General features: G+C 37.3%; 1 protein-coding gene across 2 annotated transcripts; it reads right to left on the reverse strand.

Moving 5' to 3' along the window:
* Nucleotides 1–928: 928 nt before the first annotated feature.
* LOC144364701 (uncharacterized) lies at nucleotides 929–23,782 on the reverse strand. 2 transcript variants are annotated; one of them, XM_078037436.1, is made up of 5 exons: nucleotides 23,643–23,782; nucleotides 20,507–20,721; nucleotides 18,704–18,753; nucleotides 8,595–8,769; nucleotides 929–1,040 (listed from the first exon to the last, which is right to left on the reverse strand). In XM_078037436.1, the coding sequence occupies exons 2-4, from the start codon at nucleotides 20,671–20,673 to the stop codon at nucleotides 8,729–8,731; spliced, it is 258 nt and encodes an 85-aa protein (XP_077893562.1). In that variant the 5' UTR covers nucleotides 20,674–20,721; nucleotides 23,643–23,782; the 3' UTR covers nucleotides 929–1,040; nucleotides 8,595–8,728. The 2 variants fall into 2 exon arrangements, with proteins under 2 accessions (XP_077893562.1, XP_077893561.1); XM_078037435.1 differs by lacking the exons at nucleotides 929–1,040; nucleotides 8,595–8,769 and adding an exon at nucleotides 11,150–11,731.
* Between the last annotated feature and the right edge of the window lie 1,248 nt (nucleotides 23,783–25,030).

Consider the following 25,030-nt stretch of genomic DNA (forward strand, 5'->3'; position numbering starts at 1 on the left):
GAGACAATGGGACTGAATGTGGTATGTGACCTGGGAAGAGACTGGACCAAAGGAATCTGATTGTATCTTATTATTGGCTTTAAAACACACACTAGAGAAATGATCTCCTGATACTCAAGGGTCATATCTAACACTTCTTTTATAGACCCATATAGTACAAAGCACTTACTAAGTGCTTTCTACATAAGGATGACCTTTCGTTCCATAAAGACATTAATTTCTTTATCATCAAGGACACAATTCCTGTTTGTGTTCCTATATCTATTCTATCAGGATTACCATCAAAAAAGTAAGATCATGAAACTCAGACTATGAATTCAAAATTAATTTAGGGCTTTTTGATTCAGAATGTAAGAAAAATTCCATTTCCCCAAACCGATTTCAAATTATTTAATACTATGTGAAAGCAACTGGGAAAACCACAAGTGTCATTTATTTATGATTAAGTCATATGGACAATACCATGATAATTATAAATAGCTGTCAGTTTCACTTTAGTCACATTTTAAACAACAAATCTTTATTAAACTGTATAACACTCTTTCAGAGGTACTCCTGGAGGAAGGGAAACTAGAAGATAGATTATCTTATTTTCCAAATTCATGGCTAGGAAGGAGAATGAATGAATGTGAATAAAACTTTCCCCAAAATTAAAAACAAAACAAAACAGGACGTTCCCGGTCAGTGGTCTAAGTGGATTAGAATTACTTTCCAACAGGCCCAGGTTTCAGCCTCCCTTCTCATGATCACAGCTTCACAGGTTGAACAGAAAAGAGCTCCACACGTGAAGTCCAGTACTAGGCTACGTAAGTGTTTTGATTCTCTCCTTTTTCAATACTCCTTGGTAAGAACCTCTCCTTTAAGAGAATTAGGGGAAAACGTACCAGTGGTGGGATGACTGTCTGCTTCCTCAACACCCATAGGCTTACCTGCCCTGGTGATCAGGAGAAAAACAAAGATGGGCTGCTGTCCAAAGTTCTTGATGGCCAGGTGTCTCTCTTCGCCTCTCACAGAACCGTCCACACGCTCATAGCTGTAGCCTTTACGTAGAGAAGACAACAACCACACACAGGTCCTTACTCTTTGCAAGGACTCTTAGGAAATAAAATAATCGAGTCATTCCTAAGCCAATGCCTATTTGTCCTTTCCACACCCAAGCCTGCCCTACTTTCAATAAAGCCCAAAGGAAAGATCTCAATTGTTTTATAACTTGATCTTGTTTCTTATTTTATGTGGTACTGAGGATTCAAACCATTGTCTCTCACATGCCAGGTAAGGGATCTACCACTGAGCCACAACCCCAGTCTGAAAGATCTAAATTTAGGGGAACAATTCATCACTTCAGTCAAGAGCTTTGTAATGTTGTGAACAACCAAAAAAAAAAAATTCATCACTTAATCCCTCTCGCCTTGCATAAAAGTCAACTCAAAATGAATGAAGGACCTAGAAATTAAACCAGAGACTCTGTGTCTAATAGAAGAAAAAGAAGGCCTAATCTTCATCGTGTGGTATTAAGGCCCATCTTCCTTAATAAGATTCCTATAGCACAATAATTAAAATCAGGAATCAATAAATTGGATGGAATCAAACTAAAAATTTTCTTCTTAGCAAAAGAAACAATCTGTGAGGTGAACAGAGAACCTACATACTGAGAGCAAATTTTTACCCCCTCACACATCAGATAGAGCACTAATCTCGGGGGTATATAAAGAACTCAAAAAGCATAAAAAAAACCCAATCAACAAATGGACCAAGGACCTGAAAAGACACTTCTAGAAGAGGATATAGAGTCAATCAACAAATATTTGAAAAATTATCATCTCTAGCAATTAGAGAAATGCAAATCAAAACTACTCTTAGATATCATCTCACTCATGTCCGAATGGTAGCTATTATGAAGACAAACAACAACAGTGTTGGTGAGGATGTAGGGGAAAAGGGCACACTCATACATTACTGGTGGGACTAAAAATTGGTGCAGCCTATTGGAAAGCAGTATGGAGATTCCTTGGAAATCTGGGAATGGAGCCAGCATTTGACCCAGCTATCCCTCTTCTCGGTGTATACTCAAAGGACTTAAAAACAGCATCCTACAATGACACAGCCACAACAATGTTTATAGCAGCACAATTCACAATAGCTGAACTATGGAGCCAATCTAGATGCTCTTCAGTGGATAAATGGATAAAAGAAATGTGTCATGTATACACAATGGAATTTTACTGTTCAATAAAAGAGAATAAAATCATGGCATTTTCAGGTAAATGGATGGCGTTGGAGAACATAATGCTAAGTGAAGTTAGAAAATCCCAAAACAACAAATGCTGAATGTTCTCTCTGATATAAGAAGGCTAACTGATAGAGGGGTAGGGATGGGAAACATGGGAGGAATAGATGAAATCTATATAGTGCAGAGGGGTGGGAGGAAAAAGAAGGGTCAGGGGACTAGCAAGGATGTTGGAATGTGATAGACATCATTATCCAAAGTAAATATATGAAGACACGAATTGGTGTCAACATACTTTATATACAACCAGAGATATGAAAATATATGCTGTATATGTGTCATAAGAATTGTAATGTATTCTGCTGTCATTTATTTTTTTAAATCAATTTAAAAAAGACTGGCAAAAAAGAAAAAGAAAATGCAAAAAATAAAAAAGAAAGAAAAAAAGAAATGAGAGAGTATATGCTAAAAACCAAAACCAAAACTAACAATAAAACCCCAGAATGCTTCTAGTAATCATACTGTGGAAGTATTGCAATTTTGACTGATATGTATTATGGGACAAAAGAAATGAGCATTTATGAGACATGAAAATTAAATTATTCCCTCTATGCTTCCAAACCAGAGTTATCAATATGGAAGAAACAGTATTCAAAAAAATAAAGATGATAAATAGAAGCTCTACTCTCAATTAAGTATCAATATACACATGGAAGTATAAAGTTCATAAGCATGTATGTATATACACACATAAAATATACACACATATAAAGACATGATAAACATGTAAAATATATACATATATACATACATATAAAGATATAATAAGTAAATACTTATATATACACACATATTAAAGTATATCCTCAAATCCTCCCATCCCCCTCCTGTCTCTCCCAGGTCCAGTGGAACTGAGGGGTCCCTGAGTGCTGACAGAAGGATGCAGTAGTCCCTGTGAGCCAGCATGCCTGGTGCAGTCAGCCAATGACTGCACCTCCTAGCAAACCTGGTGAGTGGTGCTGGTAGGTGGGTGAGAGGCCATAGGTCAGATTGGCACTGCCCCCTGTAGACCCATGCTCCACTTCCAGTGGCTGAGAAAGTGAGTGTTGCATTTGTTAAAAATAATGTGTCTCTGGGCATTGATCCCTAGATCCTCCCTCACACCATGGCAGGTGAACTGGTGCTTGTCTTGTATCTTCCTCTGATGTAACTGGGACAGGAAGCTCCTTGCTTGCCTGCACAGGGTGAGTCAGAGTGCTGTCCGTCCACCCGTCTGTGACATGGGCAGATTTCTGGAGAGTGACCAGGATGCAATATTTCTATTTGTGTATTTATATAATCTAATATAGAAGAGTATTTTAAAGCCACAATTAAATATCAAACTTTTTTCACTAAAATATATTTCTTCTTATACACATCAAATTTTGTCTCTTGTTATTATCCCATAGATTTCTTGTGTGCTAGATAAGCATTATGAACTTTCGTAGATTATTTTCACTTATATATCTTTTGCTAGTATACACAAACAATCCATGGTAAGGTTTTATTTACATTAAAGCTAATTATATCTGATCAATATATTAGTTTTCTTTGGGGATGCACTCAAGTAATTTTAAATGATACAGAAAATTAAACTCACACTGCCCTTAACATAACACTTTCTCTTCTGGTATTTAGTAAAAATGGATCACAAAACTAAGCAACTTGAAGGTTGAAGCAGGAACTGCTTTATTGAGGGGAAACTCGAGGGAACTGAGCAGGAACTCAAGGTATCGGGTACTCAAGGTAGCAGGCACCACTTTATTGCGGAACAGCAGAGGTATATATACCTAACTGATTACACACAGCTTGACTCAATTAGCATTATCTAGATACAGCAGTCAGCCAATAAGGAATCCTTATCATCTTAATGGCTCCGTGGCATTGACTCACAAACCACTCCTCCTGGCAAACTGCCAGATGCCATCTTTACTTGATTTGTGGTCCCCAACATTTTAGAAGTTGTGAGAAAGCAATTTAGATGTTCCTGATGATGTCTAAGAGGCCTGGGTGCCTAGAATCAATCTAAAATCTAAAACTAATTCAAGGATATTGAATAGGAACACTGTGTCCCCTACCATTTTTGTATTTGTCTTTGCTTGTTGATCTGCAATCACTCTTAAGACATTAATTATTTATTATACTGTTCCATTTAAAGAGTCAGAGAATGAAGACATAAATCTCCAAAGACCAAAGTGATGTTCCTGAACAGGAAGTTTCTCTATGTGTCCTGTATCCATGACTACTTTTTAATTTTTCATTACATTTCAACTATAATTGGAAAAAACTCTCATATTACTTTCAGGTCTATATTCATGTAAGTTTTGACTTATCTCTTTAATGTCCCAACTTCAAGAGATAAGTCAAAACTAATAAAAATAATTTATTATTTACCAAAGACATATTTAGCCTAAACTTCTATGATAAATATGTCTTTGTTAAATAATAAATTAAAACACCTCATGATGTATAAAGCCATAAATAACTTTCCACATCATTTATTATTTACTACCAGCAAGACATCTGTTAAGAGTTTACACACATTATCTAATTTAACCCCTATGGTTCCTAATAGGCTCCATTTAAAGATGCTCAAAGATCACTGACTTTTCCAAGTTTTGAAATATTAATGGAGAAAATGGGCATTTTAACCCAGTTCTTCTCAGGCTGAAAATCAAGTATATTATTGTTTAAAATATTAAATACAAAATCATAACTGTGTGAAAAATTTAATGGCCAATTTTTAATTTTACATTGAACTGGCTTTATGTAGAAAAGGCTAATGTAAGAAAAGGTAATGAGAGATTTGACTGCAAAATTATTTTAAATGATTTCACAAAAAAAGAATCCATAAATTGCAGATAAAATTAGTATTATATCTATCAAATAGTAAAAATTTACATGAAAAAGTGATATTATCAATTGAAAAAAAATAATGCTTGTACAATTAGGAAGAGACAGGGCACATACCTTACTAAATAAGAAATACAGAAGCAGCATTAACTTATAAAAAATGCTGAAATACATAATAACTAATATGTAAAAATTTTTAAGGTGAAAAATCATTTTAGAATTTGGAGATGGGCAATATTTTTTTAAAAAAATCTAAAAATATTTGTAAAAGAAAAAATTGCTTTGAAGGAAAGAAAAGAGAATTCCAGGTTTTAGATATGTTGAAAGGGAGAGAGAAAAAAAGGAAAAAGGAAGAGTAACCAAAATGAAAATCACTCAAATCAGTCAATGTAATGAAAAACCAAAAAAAAAAAAAAAAAAAACAAATAAAAAACACCAATGTGCAACAGAATGATCAAATTTACTGGATTTAAAGTCCACTACTTATGGTGAAAAAAGATAAATTTATTACCACCATATATTACAAAGGTAATATATTACCTTAGATTAGAAAAATGAAGAATAGTGTTACTGTATTAGATAATTAACAACTTATGCAAATGCCTGGAATTTTATTGAGTTTGAAGCTGAGAATTAAACCAAGTGTCACAAAGATTTATAGATTATCTCTTAGTGATAACATTTTTAAAATTTTTTTGCCTACTAAGAGTTGTTTCAGAGTAATGTCTTTATTGTTTCCACAATTAAATAGCTGAAAACAACTGTGTTGTAAAAGATGGAGGACAATGGGAAAAGTTTAAGCTGCATTTGGACTAATCAAAGAGCAAATTAATGTATTTTCTGATTTTAAAAAATACTAAAAAATATGAACACCTTTTAGCTCATGAATATTCTTCCAAAATATAACAAGTATTATATATATATATACACACATATATACGTATATATATATATACATAAATATATATATATACATACATATACGTATATATATATATATATACATACATATATATATATATACATATATATGTATATATATATATATTTATATATGAAGATTACTGTGACATTGTTTATAGCATCTGAAAATTGGGTGTAGATTCTACAAGTCTATATAAAGGAATGGATTTAATTTTAGCATATCCATTATGTGAAAAAAAATTATTAACTTAAAATTATTATGCCAATTTATTTACTCTAATAATAGGTAAAAAAGGTAATAAAGTTGAAATAAACATGTTTGATTCTGGTTTTGAAAAATGCTAATCCAGTAGTAATGATTCATAAGATTATATAGAAAATATTAGCCATAATCAAGAGGATAATTCTTTTTTATTTTACACTGAACTTTATGAACTAAAAAATTGACATCCTATTCCTAAAGTATTGTTAGATGTTTGACAATAGGTAGAAATAACACAAAATTAGAGAATGAGTACTAATGCTAAAATTTAAGCTACAACTTTATTCCCACCTATGTGAATAATGAAACATTATTTTTAAGTGTTCCTCATTCTTTGGTCATTTGAAAATGTAAGGCTGTATATGAATATACATTGAACATGAAATAATATTTATAAAATTACTTTTTTTCAGAATAAAGTTTTAGAACCCCTAAATTTTCTTATGCTTCATAAAAGCACTATTGTTGTTCTTACCAGGCCAATAATAATAACACTAATAATAAAAAAATTTTTCAAGGCTGAGATTTCCCTTTCATGCTCAGAAGATAAACAGACAATTGGCACCAAATTATAGATTTGGGACAAACAAAACCTTGAATCTGTCAGTACAAGTAGAGAAAGTGAAGCTCAAGTGCTGCAAAAGGATTTGATACTACAACAGTTTGTTTCTTTGTTTGTTTTGAACTCAGAGGCCCTGGACTACTGAGCCACATCCCAGCTCTATTTTGCATTTTTTAGATATTTTTTTAGTTGTTGATGGACCTTTATTTATTATTTATTTATATGTGGTTCTGAGAATAAAACACAGTGCCTCACACATGCTAGGCAAACACTATATTATGAGCCACAACCCCAGCCCTCATATTTTGTATTCTTATTTAGAGATGGTCTCCCTGAGTTGCCTAGTGCCTTGCTGTTCCTGAGGCTGGGTTTGAACTCATGAGCCTCTAAGCCACTGGGATTACAGTTGTGCACCACTGTGCCTGGTTGATAGCACAACAATTTATTAAAGCAGAAGCATCTTCTGTGAATTTATTGGACAGCTTCTGCTAACACCCTTTCAAGTGCAATCATGGGTTTCTTTCATTCTAACTGATGACTGATTCCTTTCTCTTCTTCTGTCCAGATAACTTTAAGCTCCTTATCTTTATTGAATCTAACTTAGAAAACAAATGTGTTGTATTCTAATATCAAATATGAAACACATTTTTGTAATAGAACATTGTTGTCTTTGATTTTCCATATTATATCCCTAAAATCATAGACACTTCGAAAAGACATTACATTGTGTTTTATGAACATTCCAAATAATAAGTAGCTAAGATAAATATTTTCTGAACTCTGAATGTTAAAATCTAGTACTTCTTTATATTCTCATATTCTAAAATAGCTACTATTACTTCTTTGTATTTTCATATTCTAAAATAGCTAATATGATGGGCATAGGTGTTCAAACTGGAGAGATTGAATAGGGGTTGAAAATTGTTCGCCTTGGTTTCTTCTACTTTAATTATCATTTTTAGTTGAGTTCCCCTTAATTTTATGTTGGAATACTATAATAATATCCTGACTCTCCTGTGTGTGTGTTTGTGTGTGTGTGTGTGTGTTTCAATTTACTCTTTAAGCTCATATGTCTGATATCAGCACCTCCTTATATAAGCACCGTAACTGTTCCCAGTAAAAAGCAAAAGCAGACACACTTAAAATTTTGCATCTACAATTTACCCCTTTCCCTCAAATGTTACTTTCAATACATCATCATTTTGTTGTTAACAAGTTAAATATTCTCCAATTCTCCTTCTTCTATCCTCTTTGTTATTACCACAAATCAGTGTTCTGGGGTGGGAGACTCCCCTGAGAACATCTGAAAATGCCTAAAGATATTGAGATGTTGTTATACTGGAGGTGAGGGAAATATTACTGACATCTAGTGAGTAGAGGCCTTGGTTACTGATAAACTACTACATTTTTACAGCAAAACCTCCAACAGCACAGAATTCTGCAATGCAGAACCATCATAATGCTGAGGTCCAGAAACTGCCTGAGATCAAGACATCATTAACTGGTAAGTAGATACCTGAAACAACAGAATGAATGAATGATCTCTCTCTGTTGCTCTGGCTCCCATCCAAGACAAATTTCCACACTATAGCAGAGCCAGTCTGTCCAAAATGTAAAAAGAGCCTGTATTTTATACTTGAAACTTCAATTATTTAGTACAAGGGATGGAAGGCATTATAAAATTCTTCATAAATTATTTCCTCATTAACTCTTTAGTTTCTTCTCACCTCCCTTTTTCTTTCTATACCAAACTTCAGCGCTACTGCAGAGTTTTCTATTATTTAAACGTTCATCTTCTATCTCTGTTGTCTGATTTCTGACATTTTGATATGCTGAAGCTTCTGCATGATTGCTATGACACTCAATTGATAGGACTTGTTCCCTTTGGGCATAGGTCCCCCTCTGAGGAAAAAATAGAATATAATCAGGAAAATGCAAATAACCACTGCATCACTGTAAATTCTGAGAGAGCTTATTAGACTATTTTGGAAAATTAATTTAGTACATTTTATAATTGAGTTGGATTCCAAAAAACAAACACCCACCTCAGTTTGTTATTTTTGCCATTTTAACACACAATAAAATACTTCTGAGAAAAAGTTTTTCTCCTGATTTGTTTTGGCACTGGAACCTGGAGTCATCCCCCAGGACAGAGTGGTTAAGGAAGATGGACTTCCCTTCATTTTCAGATGCCCCAGTTGTGTGAGCATTAAATATTATTCCATCTACTTAATAGCCAGGAAGTCACAAAATAATTGAGAAAAAATAGCAGGTTTTGAGACAGTGAGGAATTTTTCCTGCTTATACTTTAAGAAAGGCAAATCAATATGAACAAAATTTCTAGTGATGTTAATTGGCTTAGGTAAGGTAGGGGATAGCCATTTGAACAAGTCACTGACATATCAAATGTTACCTTTTGGAATTTTAAGCAATTTTATAACAAAGGAAACTGATTTTGCCAATCTGAGAGATAGTGGAGACTTTTTCTCTTTGAATAAAATCATCCTACTGACTTACACAGATAGATCTCAAATTTTTGTATCATGCTGCTTGATTTTGCAAATCAAAAATTGATTTGTCCAATTTCCCTTAGATTTTTTTAAGTTCTCCTGTGTAATATTTTGGAGTAGTTTCTTGGCCTGATGGGCCCAATTTACCCTTTGTGACACAGTGAAAAAAAGGATACTGGTAATAGACATCAATAAGTTCCATTCCAATTTTTAAAGAATTAGCATTTACATATTTAGCTTTCAAAAAATAAAAATCAAACAAATGTTATTCCTCATAAAAGACTTGTGACACAAAATATTTAATTTTTATATTTTGCTGTTTCCTTCACTTATCCACAATAACATACTCTTTTTTAGAGTGGAAGAGATAAAAGCTTTTGTATTGATGACATATTAAAGAGAGAAAGTGAAATGAGCTTAAGTTTGATTTTAAAAATGTGTTTTTCAGAATATGTGTAAGTTCAATTTTTATAAGCATTAAAACCAAGCATTTCTAAGTGATCAAACTTAACTCTTCTTTTAAATTTATTCCATAGGTAATAGCAGACAATTAAAAACTACTCCCCACCTCCACAGAAGCATTATTTTACACTTGAGAAACTCAAGTACCTTTGTTTCATTATCTATTAGAGGATAGAGAAATAGTAGGTCTGACAAAAATAGATGTATATATAATATATATGTATAATAGATGGGCGTATTTAAGTATGTAAATTGTATCTCTGCCTATCTTAAAAAATGCTAATTAAAAAAGTGAATGCCATTCTAATTTTATTCTGTTTAAGAGGTAATTTATTCAAGAATATTCAGAAATCATCTATCTAATGGAAGGTTAGATTTTATTAGCATAATCCAAAAGTAGCATTTATTACTGGGGAAAGTAAGTGGTGTGGGGCTTTCATTTGGGCTTTAAAGTTTATGTCCACCTGCACTGTAGAATTATTGTAAGAAGTTCCTTGTCACAAAATATAGAATTAATATTATAGCTCTGAATATTGGATATAATACACAGTAACTAGAAACTTTAGATATATTTTATATTTAGATTATTCTTTCATTCTTCCTTTTATATTCTAGATGTTGATGATATAAAAAATGATACAATATAATACCAATCCTGAAAGAATTTGCATCATAATGGAGAAGATATCTATTTGTAAAAACTGAGACCAAGCACACTTAATGTTATGATTAAAGCTTTTGAAAAAGTATATGAAAATTAGATTAATGAGCTCTCACTTCTATTAGGATGGGAAAGTAATGATGGTGCAGCAGAAATTCTTTGGGGCATGAAAAAAAGAGAATTCAATGTGGAACTTAAAGAGCGAGAGGCAATGGAGGATATGTTGGCAAATGTTAAGCATAAATAGAGACAGAGAAGCAATAAAGATCAGAAGAGGTAGGAATTGTGTGAAGCGAAGGAATTATGTGAACAAGTATTAGTGGGGCTGAGTTTGTTCCTACAGGGAATTTGGAAGACTATTTGTGATCATGCTTGGAAGAGCTGGGGGACATATAAATAAATATTGAGTTTATTACATAAATAATAGAATATTTTCTTACTTTTGTGGGTATGGCATGGTTAAATGTTTATTTTAGAAACTAATGCTTGTGAGAGGGGAGAATGGCACACTTGAGAGAGGCTCATGACAGGAAGAGCAACTAGGGGCAGGTCACTGTTTTCTAGGCTAGAGATAAGAGAAAGGAGGGTTGTAAGCACTGGCAATAATGACAAAATGAGAACTCATTCAGAAAGCAGAATAAACAAAACATAATAGTAAGAATTTGATTTTTATTTGGTTTGTTGTAGATAAAATCACAAAATTTAGAGATTTAAAGTTGCCTATAGTTATGTCTCAATTATGGTAAAAACTGTTTTAAAATAATTGAATACTTGGTGTGTCACAGCAACTCATGTGGTGGGAACAGCAGCAGTGGCCAGGCAGCACAGTTTCAGAAGGTTCCTGAGAGCCACTGCCTGCAGCACCTGCATGAGCCTTGTGCTCTTAGCCAGGAAGCTCCAAAGGAAGGTCAGCTCTGAAGAATGTGAGACTAAGAAGAAGCCCAAGAGGAGGTCTTCCAGGCTGTCTTCTCTGACTGCTGCTGCCAAGGCAGATGCCAAAACCAGAAAGGTTTTCTTTCATAGTCAGCAAATGGAAATAGTGATGTGAATGAATAACTGTGATATGAGGTAATAAATGCAGTTTTGAAAATGTTTCCAAAATAGAACTGATGGGAAGCAGCAAGTCATCAAGGAGACTGTATAAAGTGTATGTTCACAAAAGGGAGATTTTTATAAGGATCCCAAAGAGGAGTTGGATATTTCCAGATGGAGCAGAGTGAGACTGAGAGGTCTGTGAAAAGAAAATAGGATTTCAGGAGGTGCATCATCATCTGCCTAACTACAAATATATTAGACAGTTAAGGGAACTGAAAGACTTTAATTTGATTGAAATGCACAATATAATTCTATAACAAAGGGAAAATAGGCAAAAGAGAAATTAGAGAGTACATTGCTTGGTCCTTTAATAAGTAAAGACAAGAATAACATAGGGACATTTACATTTTAGAATAATCTCATTGGCTTTATTGCTGACGATGGGATAACAGATGTAAGACCTATGAATGAGGGGCTCAGAGTAGAGTTTACTATATTTTAGCAGAGAGATGATACAAATTTTACTGTCATTATCAGTTACCAGACGATGTTATTTAGAGTCAACAAAATATGATTACATAGAAAAGTAAATTGAGAAGTAAAGTTGATATATGTTTGATTTGATATATTTTGACCTGGAATTTATATATTTTAAAAAACCTTTTATAATTTACACTAAGTGTTTGCTGTGCCTCTATAGATGAAATATTTGAAGGATTTACTGAGTCTGACAATTTTAGTGTTTTAGCCTCCTTATTCATTAATATAAAATGTTACATTTTAAGTAAGGGAAGTATTTTTTGTTTGAATTACTGCTGTCTAAAAAAGATATTTAAATGATTATATCAAACAAGAATTTATTATGTCTGTTTTTATTATTTAATTTTCCTTTTAATGTGTTATGGAAAACAAAAGTTTAATAATGGAAAATTACATTTATTTTACATAATTTTGGAATAATTTTTAGCTAAGTTATCTAAGACAAAAAATAAAAAGTAAAGTTTTAGAAAGCCTGATATGTGGTAGGAGGTGGGAGAACTAGAGGTGTGCAGAATTTGTGGTTAGACACTGATCCTTCCCATCTCTTCCAGATGCTTCCCTTATTCTTACCATTTCTCCAAATTTGATATTGATAATCTCTTCTCACATTTTTCCGAAGAGGCAATTACATTACTTTCTATGATTGCAGAAAGTTATGATTACATTATATTAGATTTTGACACTAAATCATACACTGGTGAGAAGGCCATACTCTTCATTTGGTTTTTATTTTCATCACTAAGACAATACAAACGTGACTCCCATTCTGTAGTCACAAGTTACTTCAATATTCTTAGTAAAACATAACAGAAACATATATAAGTTTTATTTCATTAAGATCTCCTGAAGGGAGACAATTCTTTGTTGTATACTAGAGCTTTTTTCCCCAAGTTTTGAAAAGCAAAATGTCTCCAGGTATTGTCAACTATCTCCTAGGCTATGAATATGGGGGAAGAGGCAAAAACTTCCGTGATCCAGATGCAAAAGAAACATTAAATGTTTAAAGATATTTCATCTTTTAAATTCTAATGAAATGCCCAAACAGAATTCTTTTTTTTTAATTTAACTTTTAGTTGTAGTTGGACACATACATTTATTTTAGTTATTTATTTTTATGTGGTGCTTAGGATTGAACGCAGGATTAGGATTGAACTATCTAAGCAAACACTGTATCACTGAGCCACAAGCCCAGCCCCTCCTAAATATAATTACTGTCTAAAGAAATATGGAAAGAAAAAAATCATCACTTTATATGCCTGTAGATATAATAGATCTACAAGTGGTTTTGTTATATCATATTTGTAGAAAAGAGGAGAATGAAAGATAAAGTTTTCCCATTCAGTTTTCTCAATCTGAATGCTCTTGTACTCTAAGCAAGACTTGTTGATTTTCCTCATAATTAAACATAATCTACCTTCTGTTACAGCAACACATTCAAGGAGAGAATAAGGTACCAATCATTTACTTGCAGAAAGAAAATTAACAATTTGCTTCATGTTGCTATGAAGTAACCATTTAGGTTTTTAAAAAGTACACAAGGTTTTCACCCACTTTCTACTTACATTATCGTCACTGAACATAATAGACAGCTAATAAAAATGTGACCTTATATGGGGGAGATATTATTTTCAATCAATCACTCCTTTGGATAAATGTTTTGAGTCATTCAATGGTAACTGAGTCCTTCTGCTCCACTGGCATATATGGGAGACACAATTAGAATTACTGTAATTATCAACTACTTCCTATAAGCAAATAGAAATGATAGCTAAATAATCTTTAAGTGAATAATATTAAATATCACAATTATGAAAAAAGTAAAGAATATGAGTTATTTATTATTTTTTTTTCGAATACTGTTTTGCCTGGAATTACACTACATTATGTTGAAGTAATTGGTAAACTATACTATTATGAGTGTAAATTTTACAAATATTGAAATTACTGCATTCTGAATAAAATCACAAACTCTTAAAATGGGATACTTAAAGAGGGGAAAATAGTAACTAATACAACTATCTAAAAAAATTTACTATACTTTACTGGGCAGTCATAGTCATAGTATTCTTATAAATATTTTTTAAAACTTTTTTTGTAGTTGTAGATGGACAGAATGCATATATTTTATGTTTTTTTTATATGGTGCTCAGGATCAAACCCAGTGCCTCACACGTTAGGCAAGCATTCTGCCAGTAGCTTCAGCCCCAATCCCAAGGCATTCTTTTTAAGTATCATTAAGTTTACACGTATTTTTTTGGAAGGGATTGAGTATTTGTTCATCTATGATCAACACTTTTAGGCTAATTTTCTGTTTTAACTCAAGTTTTAAAAAAACCTGCTTTTATTCACATTAAAAACAAACTGCTTGATATGTACTCAATAATTAGATGATGAATTAAGATGTAATTATTCCAATAAGTAGGATGTGGATGCACTGGAGCAAACACCAGCAAGAGTGAGGACATGCTGCTAAACTGTCTCACCTACTTTTATCATGCTATATCCACTTTAGGAATCCAATTTATGTGGTAAACAAAACTTTCAACAAATTCATTTCATCCTCACAACAATTATACAATGGGGAGATCAACTTAATCTTCATTTTACAACTTGGAAAACTGAAGAACAAAAATATCCCATAACTTATATAAAGTGGCATGCCAATAGTGGCACAGCATGGATCTGAACAGTCTTGCTTCAGTAGCAGGATTTTTCCAACCTCAATAGACACACAATTCAATTAGCAATTTTATTAAATTCAGATTCGAACTCAGTACTTCTGGTTAGGGGAAAACAACATTCTGATTTTTAACAATCACATCTGTGATACAGATGTTGCTAGTCTGAAGATCACCCTTTAATTAGCAAAGTTCTAATCTACACTGGACAATAGAGATATGGCAACCATCAGAAACAAAGTTTATCCTCAGAAAATTATTCTTATGTGCAAATTGCCAACTTCTTATTTAGAACTTATGCTACTTCTTTTTCTTTCTTTTAAAAACAAAAGTTAAGGGCTGGGGATGTGGCTCAAGTGGTAGTGCGCTCGCCTGGCATGCGAGCGGCCTAGGTTCGATCCTCAGCACCACATACAAACAAAGGTGTTGTGTCCGCCGATAACTAAAAAATAAATATTAAAAAATTCTCTCTCTCTCTCTCTCTCTCTCTTTAAAAAAAGGGAAGTTAACAAAATTTGCAAGTATTATAATATTTACAAGTATTATAGTAGCTAATTTCAGGTTTTGATAGTCAACATATGATTAATATAAACTTGAAACTGTAATATCTACCCCCCATAAGGCCTTCCCTTCATCCAAAAACGATTTACAATTACTCTTAAATATCTTCTTTAACATAGATTCAGTCCAAACCCATTAATATTTAGGAGTACATGTTTGTACCCTCTATACAGGAAAAGAAATTCAAGGTTAACTTAGAAATCCAGCACCTTTCCAAACTTTTGCTGTTTACACAAGTGCTGACTCTTAAGTGGAAAAGGAAGCACATCTTTGATAAATAGAACATAAATGTCAACACATTACTAAACAACTCTCGTCCATAACTTTCTGTAAAACAAAGGGATGTTCATAATAATTTCCCTTCATGCTCACTGGTGAATTGATTTTTATACCATAATCTAAAATATAGAATGTAAAAAGTATAAAAGTAAACCAAAAAACATATATTATTTCCCTGTGTTTAAAATGCATTGGCCCACAGGCCTTCAATACTTAAAACCTAAAATACCATCAAATCATTAGAAATTAAATCTTTATCAACCTTTTTTACTAAAAGAAAAAGAAGTATTCCTATTGACATATAATCAAACACTTTTAAAGTCATGCATTTAATTTGACAATGATATCTTCCAAAGGCCGTCCTGGATGTGTATATTAGACCTAATTATGTAACTAAAGAATAACTTATTAATTAAAACAAAAGATGGGATTTAAGACAAATCTCCCTAGTACAAGTAATTCTGGTTTTCCTATATCTCATTCAACATTTTCCTGAATGTACCCAGATACACTTAACATTTCTTCCCTGAGGGATAATTAACTGCCACATACTTTGACAAGTTTACACACACACACACACACACACACACACACACACACACACACCCCTTACCAAAAGCCATAATTAAATAATTGCACCTGGAAGTAGCAAGCATAAGGTTTCAAAGGTCTCATGCAATATTAAAACACAAATTCTAAATATACTTATGATTGTGGAATCCCATTTTTAATTACAACATAAATTAACAAATCTAAATAATACAATTACCATAAAGCTAAAATTCTCATTTATGCAGCTATGAGTTAAAAGAAATATAATACCACAATCTATTGCATTTTCTGGCATGAAAGCAAAAACACAATACAAATGTAGGCTTTTCTATCAAAATTACAAGAACTAACCTTCTACCCAGAAAAATCCAAAGACACACAAAAGCATCTGCATTATTTTACATATGAGGTGTATGAAAAAAAGTCTCTCCCCAAAGTAGTAAGAAACAACTTCTAATTTCCTAAGAAACTTGTATTTTACATTTGTTTTTTTTTCCTGAATCACTTACACAGCCACAAAGAAACTCAGATATTAAAGAACTAGAGAAGTTAAAAGATGTCCTTTTCAATAGCCAACAGTCACCAAAGACTGTGACAAAAGAAAATAGATATAAGTATTCCATGTTACTGTGCACAAGCAAGCCCAAAGTTTTACTGCTTCACTAGTTAAATCACTAATGTTAAGCATTATTTCATGAACCTAAATGAAATCTGGTATATAAAGAGAAAAAAAATATGTGATAAGTGAAAGTTACTTTCTATTTCACAGAAATATTATTATTATTTTAGATTATTTTACTTCATCTAAAATAATCCTGCGACCTTGTGGAAACAGTCCTGGGTTAAACACTTAAAGTACATTCCTTTACCAAATGTACCAGTACATTACGGCTCTGAAAGTATTCAATATGTCTACTATGTTCTCTAGATGTAAATTCATACACTGGTTTAAGCCATTTACAGAAAATCAACAGAAATTATGAGAATATATTCTGAAAGTTAAGTGATTCTTCCACAGAGCAAATTTAACTTGACCTCCTAAATGGTACAGATTTGACACACCATTTAGAAGGCTAAAAGAAATACTGATTTACTTCTTCTCTAAAGCAATACTGTTCAACAAAATTATAATACAAGTTACACACGTAATTTTGGATTTTCTAATAACTATGCTAAAATGATAAAAATACAATTTTTAAAACACTTACTAAACATGCCAAATATTATTTCAAGATGTAATAAATATCTTTAAAATATTTATTCTTTTACAAATATTTTAAAGATATTTATTACAAAATTAAGTTTTCAAAATCCAGTATGCATTTCACACTTACAGCATATCACATTTTCAACTAACCACAACAACCTGGTCCATAGTCAGAATGTGGCTAGTGGCTACACTATTGAGCAGTATACTTTTTAAGTAATATTTTGAGATCTGACATACCACTCTGTTTATAATTAGTTCACATTCCTGTCTCCTTTTTAAACTGAAATGACTGTGACTACAAATATAAGCAAAACTGTTAATTCACTGGATAAATCAGGATCAGATCCCCCTTATCTGGGAATCTGGTTAACACACATAATAGGTAGCAAATGGATTTTTCTTTATTATGTCTCAAGTAGACTTCAGAGATGGTGCTGATCAACATGAGCAAACACAATTTGTAGCAAAAACACAGGTTAAACACCAAAATATTTTTATATCAAATCATAACACTGCCTTAATTCTAGCATCCCTTCCCGTCTCATTCTTGAGCACATACTTCTATGCAATTTATTTATAATATTGCTCTCTAAATTTGATAAATTTTGTCAACCATACAGTCATCATTCAAAAATAAACAGAACATTATATAAGACACAAATGAAAAAAAGTCAACCAGCTACTTTTAATACAATTTGTCAACCAATCTTAAATTCTGAGTTTCACTGAGTTTGATTCTTCTCACAATTCCAATTAATTTACTGCTAAGAATTTTCCCAAGTCATTAGGATATTTGTTTAAAATGTAAATAATTCCAACAATGTGTTTTCTAGAAAATAACAACTACAACCATAGCTTAGCACATAAAATTTGTCCTTTAGGCAAGTTACTGAATAAATCAAACAAAAACAACTATACTCCTGTTTAATGCTTTTACATTTTGTAACACCATATTCAACAATTTATAAATTTGGAAAATCAGTTCAGATTGCACACAAGCACTAACTTTAAAACTTAAAATCTTACAGGTTTCTACAAAATACTTGTGAATAAATGTATTCCACAGAAAAACAACAAAAAAATCAACACCAGTCAAACAATTCTCAGCAAGAAGCACAAGATCAGTATATTCATAAGTACAGAATATATGATACATGCTAAAGAGTATTTTTCCCCTAATTTAATTTAATTCACCTAGGCAATTTTTGTTTAAAGCACTTGCAAAGCTTTAAGGAAGCAAACATAGCTAGCTAGCCTCTTCTGCTGCAAATACATACAAGGATAATACATTCATCTCCTGATATCGTTCCACAATTTAGAAATCAAAATAACAAAATTTGTTTCTTACCTGCAGTTAGGAGAGGGTTAAGGGTTATTTCAGCTAGTTCCTTCTGAATTCTATTAGTGAAATGGGAACAGACAAAAAGGATTTCAGACAGTCTACAGAATAACCAGAAAATCAGAATGCCCTCTACCATCATGCAGGTAACTGCAAGGCTGGTTTTGCCTTCAGTAATCCTAACATGGCTGCTTCCTCTTTGTTCTCAGAGGCATAACCCAAACTTCTTAACAGAAAATTGCAGCTTTTTTCTCACTTGCTACTGTAAATAGGTAAGTCATTTACACCTGATTTGAGAAAGTCCTCCACTACTACTCAACAAAAGGATATAAAATCTATTTTAAAACTCTTTTTACCAAAGAAATTCTCTTTTCAAGCTTATATGCAAATGAGACAAAACGGAAGGAGGAAAAGCACTAGAATATTTTTGACAATGACTTCAATCCACTTTTACTGTGGTAAAAATTAGAAAGCTATTGCAAGAGCACATTAATAGTTTTGTCAATATTTTATCTGTTTAAAAAAAGTTTAAAATTTACAAATACCTTTACCAATGAAAAACTTCCAAGGACCATTTTAGCAATCTTACTTAACCATTTATTTTCTCTGATCGTAGGTACAGCACGTAAATTTAAATTTCATACTCTTGGAGGAAAGAGGGCCTTAAGGTAAGGGGAAAAAGAGCATTTCTCTGATTTTCTTGAAATTTAAAATGTTTTGAAAAGTTGTTTAATGTTCTCTCCACAAGATTACAACACACTGAGAAGAATTTTAAATTATTTCAAAGACTGCTGCTATTCAATATAATATTCTCAAGTTCATTAGTGTTTGATTAATGGTGCAATGACTGTGAAAATGTATAGAAAAATAAGAACATGAATCACCATAAAATTCAATAATTGATCAGTTTTTATATTTCCTTTTTCTTTTAGTTGTGATCAATGAAAAACCACAAAACATCAACATTAGGTAATGCTATAGGTACACTTTATGTTTGATACAAGAGTTCTACTCAATACAACCACTATCACTGATGGAGTCCCATTGATGGATTTTTTTTTTACCATCATAAAAAATAAAAGTCAGCAGGAAACAAATAATCTTTCACTTATAACCAACAAAATGTTTTTTTCCTGCTATTGATTTTCACTACTATGTCAAGAACATCCAGGAGTTTTAAAGATGTGCAAAGTTTTAACAGCAAAGTGACACTTGAGATTGTTAATGGCTACTTTTCCATTTTATTTGTTCTCACAAGAACAAAGAGGGATAACTATAACTACAAAAAAATTATACCTATTATGCAGGATTTAAAGACTTGTTTGTAAAACTAAGCAAATTTAAAATCTGCTTTCAAAAAAAGCCAAGGCCTGACATTCAACATTTTTTAGCAAATATAAACTTTTTTGATCATTTCCTTTCATGAAAAGTGACATATTTCCTTTTATGAAGTTGCCACCACAGATGCCTGGACTGACACCCACGTGGACACGAGCTAATTTCACTCAAGAGTATAACTCACAAAAGGAAACATCCCCAATGTACCATCTAACTCAGTTTCACAAATTTTCCTTGCCAACTCCTTAAACTCTCAGGATGAGAATTCAGTCTCTAGGACTCTTGCTGAAATTACCAAAGTACAGAATAAGTTTGCTTAGAAGCATAATTTTAGTGAGGACGTTTTCAAGCTCCCTAAAGGATGACAATTCATTCAGGTACAAATAAAATTGTTCATGAAGTATTTCTGGAGTATTGTTCTTGATGTAAAAATAAAAGCATCCAATTGCTTGAAAGACAACCTGACAATGTTACCTTTTAGCACTAGTGGATAACTTAGCAGTGGTTTTGCTAGAGAGTTTGGTGCTCTTCTTCCACTGGGTGGCAGAAGGTTCTTTCTTCATGATCTTCAGGCTCTGGAGCAGCAGGGTCTTGCTGGTCTGAATCTGAACTGCCACTGCTGGTGCTGGGGCTGTCATCATCGGACATTTGCTTATCACTGGCCATTTGATGAATTATCACTTGGAAAACTTTTTTAAAGAGGAAAGAGAAGAGGGAAGAAATGTTAATCTAAGAAATCAATCAACAGCTCTTCCTTATCTTAATATCATTCTCAGATTGTATCTCTATAAAAAGGCTTCAAAAGTGTTCACATTTATTGTATGAAAATGTTACTGGGGATAGGATGAATCTTACAATGCCAGCTCTCACGGATTGTCCGAAATCACCCACTCACATTTTTTTTTCCATTCCTTGGATAATCTATGAATTGTCTACTTTCTCAGAAGGCATGAAAAAGATTTGCCGGGGAACTTAAGGCAAGGAGTATTAACAACATAACTGTAAATAACAGACTGTTATGAAAAATGTTAAAAAGTCATTACACGTCTAGATATTCACAGACTGACATGGGTCAGAGCTACCAAATTCCCTTTCCCAGAGGAAAACATTCCCTGTTAACCACTCATATGCTTATTTAAGGTGAACATTCCTCTTCTATGCACGTAAAACCTTTAAACACAACACTGGGAAATTTAAAACTCAACTAACAATCTTCCCTAGCCTTTTCCACAGCCAGCAGTGAAGATTCATCCAGCCGCCACCATGGGAAAAGCAGAATCCAACTGCACTTTCTCAAAGCTCCCCATGTCACCAAGGTTCCTTGCTCAATATTTACATCACAGGGAACATTTTATCCAAAATTAATGAAAAGAAGGGTAAAAGCCCAAGGAAAAATAACAAAGCCCCAAGAACTGCAACAAATGTCAGCGCCCTCCTAGGCGAGCCGCAGCTGCTGATGCCAGTGTCCACGCAGCTCCGCGGCCCTTTGTGGGAAAGGCCGCCCACGGACAGTTCCCCGCCCCAGCCGCCAAGTAATAGGAGCAGCCAAAAGGCCCCGCAGCTCGGGGACACCGGCGTGGACGCCTGGCGTGAACCTAGCTGTCGCCCCCCTAACTGCCCACGCCCCAGGACCCCAGCCCTGCCGTCCTACCTTGCCGCCTGAGGGAAGCTGCCGCGGCCCCTACTGCCCCCCACGTGGACCCCAGCCCCACCGCCTTACCTGCAGTGGGAATGAAGCTGCCTCTGCCACCGCCTCGGCTGAAGCCCACGCGGACACCATCCCTACTGCCCTAGGCTGGAATGAAGCTGCCGCCGCCGCTACCACAACACTAGCTGCCCCCAAAGCCGACCGAGGCGGCGGCGGCGGCGGCGGCGGCAGGACCGAGAAGGAGGCGGCGGCGGCGGCAAGGCGAGGCCGCTGAAGTCGCCCCTCGCCCCCCTGGCTGCCACCCCCATGCTGACCCCCACGCCAACCCCCACCCTCCCTCTTCCTTACCCCGCGGCAAGAAAGAAGCAGCTGCCACAGCGAGGCGGCGGCAGGACCGCGACCGAGGCGGCGGCGACAGGACCGAGGCAGCGGCGGCAGGACCGAGGCGGGGGCGACAGGACCGAGGCGGGGGCGGCAGGACCGAGGCGGGGGCGACAGGACCGAGGAGGCGGCGGCAGGAACGCGAGGCCGCTGATGTCGCCCCCCGCTCCCCTGGCTGCCACCCCCACGCTGACCCCCACGCTGACCCCCACGCCGACCCCTACGCTGACCCCCATACCGACCCCGACCCTCCCTCTTCCTTACCTCACGGCAAGGAAGCAGCCGCCACAGCAAGGCGGCGGCAGGACCCAGAACGAGGCGGCGGCAGGACCGAGGCAGCGGCGGCAGGAACGCGAGGCCGCTGAAGTCGCCCCCCGCCCCCCTGGCTGCCACCCCCACGCCGACCCCCACGCCGACCCCCACGCCGACCCCCACGCCGACCCCCACGCCGACCCCCACGCCGACCCCGACCCTCCCTCTTCCTTACCTCGCGGCAAGGAAGCAGCCACCACAGCGAGGCGGCGGCAGGACCCAGAACGAGGCGGCGGCGGCAGGACCGAGGCAGCGGCGGCAGGAACGCGAGGTCGCTGAAGTCGCCCCCCGCCCCCCTGGCTGCCCCCCGCCCCCCTGGCTGCCAGCCCCACGCCGACCCCCACGCTGACCCCCACGCTGACCCCGACCCTCCCTCTTCCTTACCTCGCGGCAAGGAAGCAGCCTCCACAGCGAGGCGGCGGCGGCAGGACCAAGGCAGTGGCGGCAGGAACGCGAGGCCGCTGAAGTCGCCCCCCACCCCCCTGGCTGCCACCCCCACGCCGACCCCCACGCTGACCCCCACACCGACCCCCACACCGACCCCGACCCTCCCTCTTCCTTACCTCACGGCAAGGAAGCAGCCGCCACAGCGAGGCGGCGGCAGGACCCAGAACGAGGCGGCGGCGGCAGGACCGAGGCAGCGGCGGCAGGAACGCGAGGCCGCTGAAGTCGCCCCCCGCCCCCCTGGCTGCCAGCCCCACGCCGACCCCCACGCTGACCCCTACGCTGACCCCGACCCTCCCTCTTCCTTACCTCGCGGCAAGGAAGCAGCTGCCACAGCGAGGCGGCGGCAGGACCGAGGCGGCGGCGGCAGGAACGCGAGGCCGCTGAAGTCGCCCCCCGCCCCCCTGGCTGCCACACCCACGCTGACCCTCACGCCGACGCTGACCCCCACGCCGACCCCACCCTCCCTCTTCCTTACCTCGCAGCAAGAAGGAAGCAGCCGCCACAGCGAGGCGGCGGCAAGACCCAGACCGAGGCGGCGGCGGCAGGACCCAGGCAGTGGCGGCAGGAACGCGAGGCAGCTGAAGTCGCCCCCCGCCCCCCTGGCTGCCACCCCCACGCCGACCCCCACGACGACCCCGACCCTCCCTCTTCCTTACCCCGCGGCAAGAAAGAAGCAGCTGCCACAGCGAGGCGGCGGCAGGACCCAGAACGAGGCGGCGGTGGCAGGAACGAGGCGGCGGCAGCAAGGCGAGGCCGCTGAAGTCGCCCCCCGCCCCCCTGGCTGCCACCCCCACGCCGACCCCCACCCTCCCTCTTCCTTACCTCGCAGCAAGAAGGAAGCAGCCGCCACAGCGAGGCGGCGGCGGCAAGACCGAGGCGGCGGCGGCAGGACCGAAGCAGCGGCGACAGGACCGAGGCGGCGGCGGCAGGACCGAGGCAGCGGCGGCAGGAACTCGAGGCCGCTGAAGTCGCCCCCCGCCCCCCTGGCTGCCACACCCACGCTGACCCCCACGCTGACCCCCACGCCGACGCTGACCCCCACGCCGACCCCGACCCTCCCTCTTCCTTACCTCGTGGCAAGAAGGAAGCAGCCGCCACAGCGAGTCGGCGGCCAGACCGAGAACGAGGCGGCGGCGGCGGCGGCGGCAGGACCGAGAACTTACCTCGCTGTGGGAAGGAAGATTCTTCTGCCGCAGTCCTGGCTGACCACCAAGCAGACTCCAGGCTCCTCCCCCGCCCCTTACCTCAGGGCGGGAACGAAACTGCCGCCGCCTGGCGCCGCCGGGCCCCCCTGCCTCTGGCTGCCCTCCACGCGGACCCCAGCCTTGCTACCTTACCATTCCGCTTCAAGCAGGCTGCCTCCGCTGCCCAGGCTGCCCCTCACGCGGACCTCAGCCTTCCTCCTTACCTTGCCACATGAACTATGCTGCCGCTGCCACAGTCGCCTTCGCCGTCGCTGCTCCAGCTGCCCTCTACACGTACCCCAGCCCTGCTTCCTTACCTCACCGGGTGAGTAGTTTTGCTTGTTTGTGTATGAGTACCCCACAATAGACTTTTGTTATTTAAGAGGGCTACAGGAAATCTTTGCCTGTTCTTATATTTAGGAATACAGTGACAAGGAAAGTGTGAGTTTCTGCTTGGGTGCACTCATAGCTATGTGAATTGAGTGCTTAACCCACCACATTCATTCACTGACTGCAGAACCATGTCCTGTGCACATGACAGAAAGTATGTGCAATATGTATATCAGCAAAGCTAAAACCATCACCCATCACAGACTACCCCAACTTCTGAGAAAGTGTGGGAATCAGTGATCTTTATATCATAAATCTCCCTATCATATGTAACATAGAAATATATATGTGATATAATTAATTCTAACATATGCCTTTTATCATCTCTAAAATAAAAATGTACCATCCAATAAATGATGTTTTCAATCACTCTTAGACAGGCAGCAATTGTGATGCAATTACATTGCTTGGGACTGCATGCACTTGTCCATTGCTCTTTATATTGTGATGTACAATAAAAATCCAAGAACAAATAAGTTTAAGAAAATTATTTCAATAAACATAAAATAAAAATTCTAAGTAACAAAAAATATTACTACATTTTAATTGGTAATGATTTTTCATTTATAATGGCAAATAAAATGTTGCATCTTTGAATTAACTCTTTAACTTGATATTATAATTTACGCCATTGTT

The sequence above is a fragment of the Ictidomys tridecemlineatus genome, unplaced genomic scaffold (assembly GCF_052094955.1).
Source record: "Ictidomys tridecemlineatus isolate mIctTri1 unplaced genomic scaffold, mIctTri1.hap1 Scaffold_81, whole genome shotgun sequence".
NCBI classification, from domain to species: domain Eukaryota; kingdom Metazoa; phylum Chordata; class Mammalia; order Rodentia; family Sciuridae; genus Ictidomys; species Ictidomys tridecemlineatus.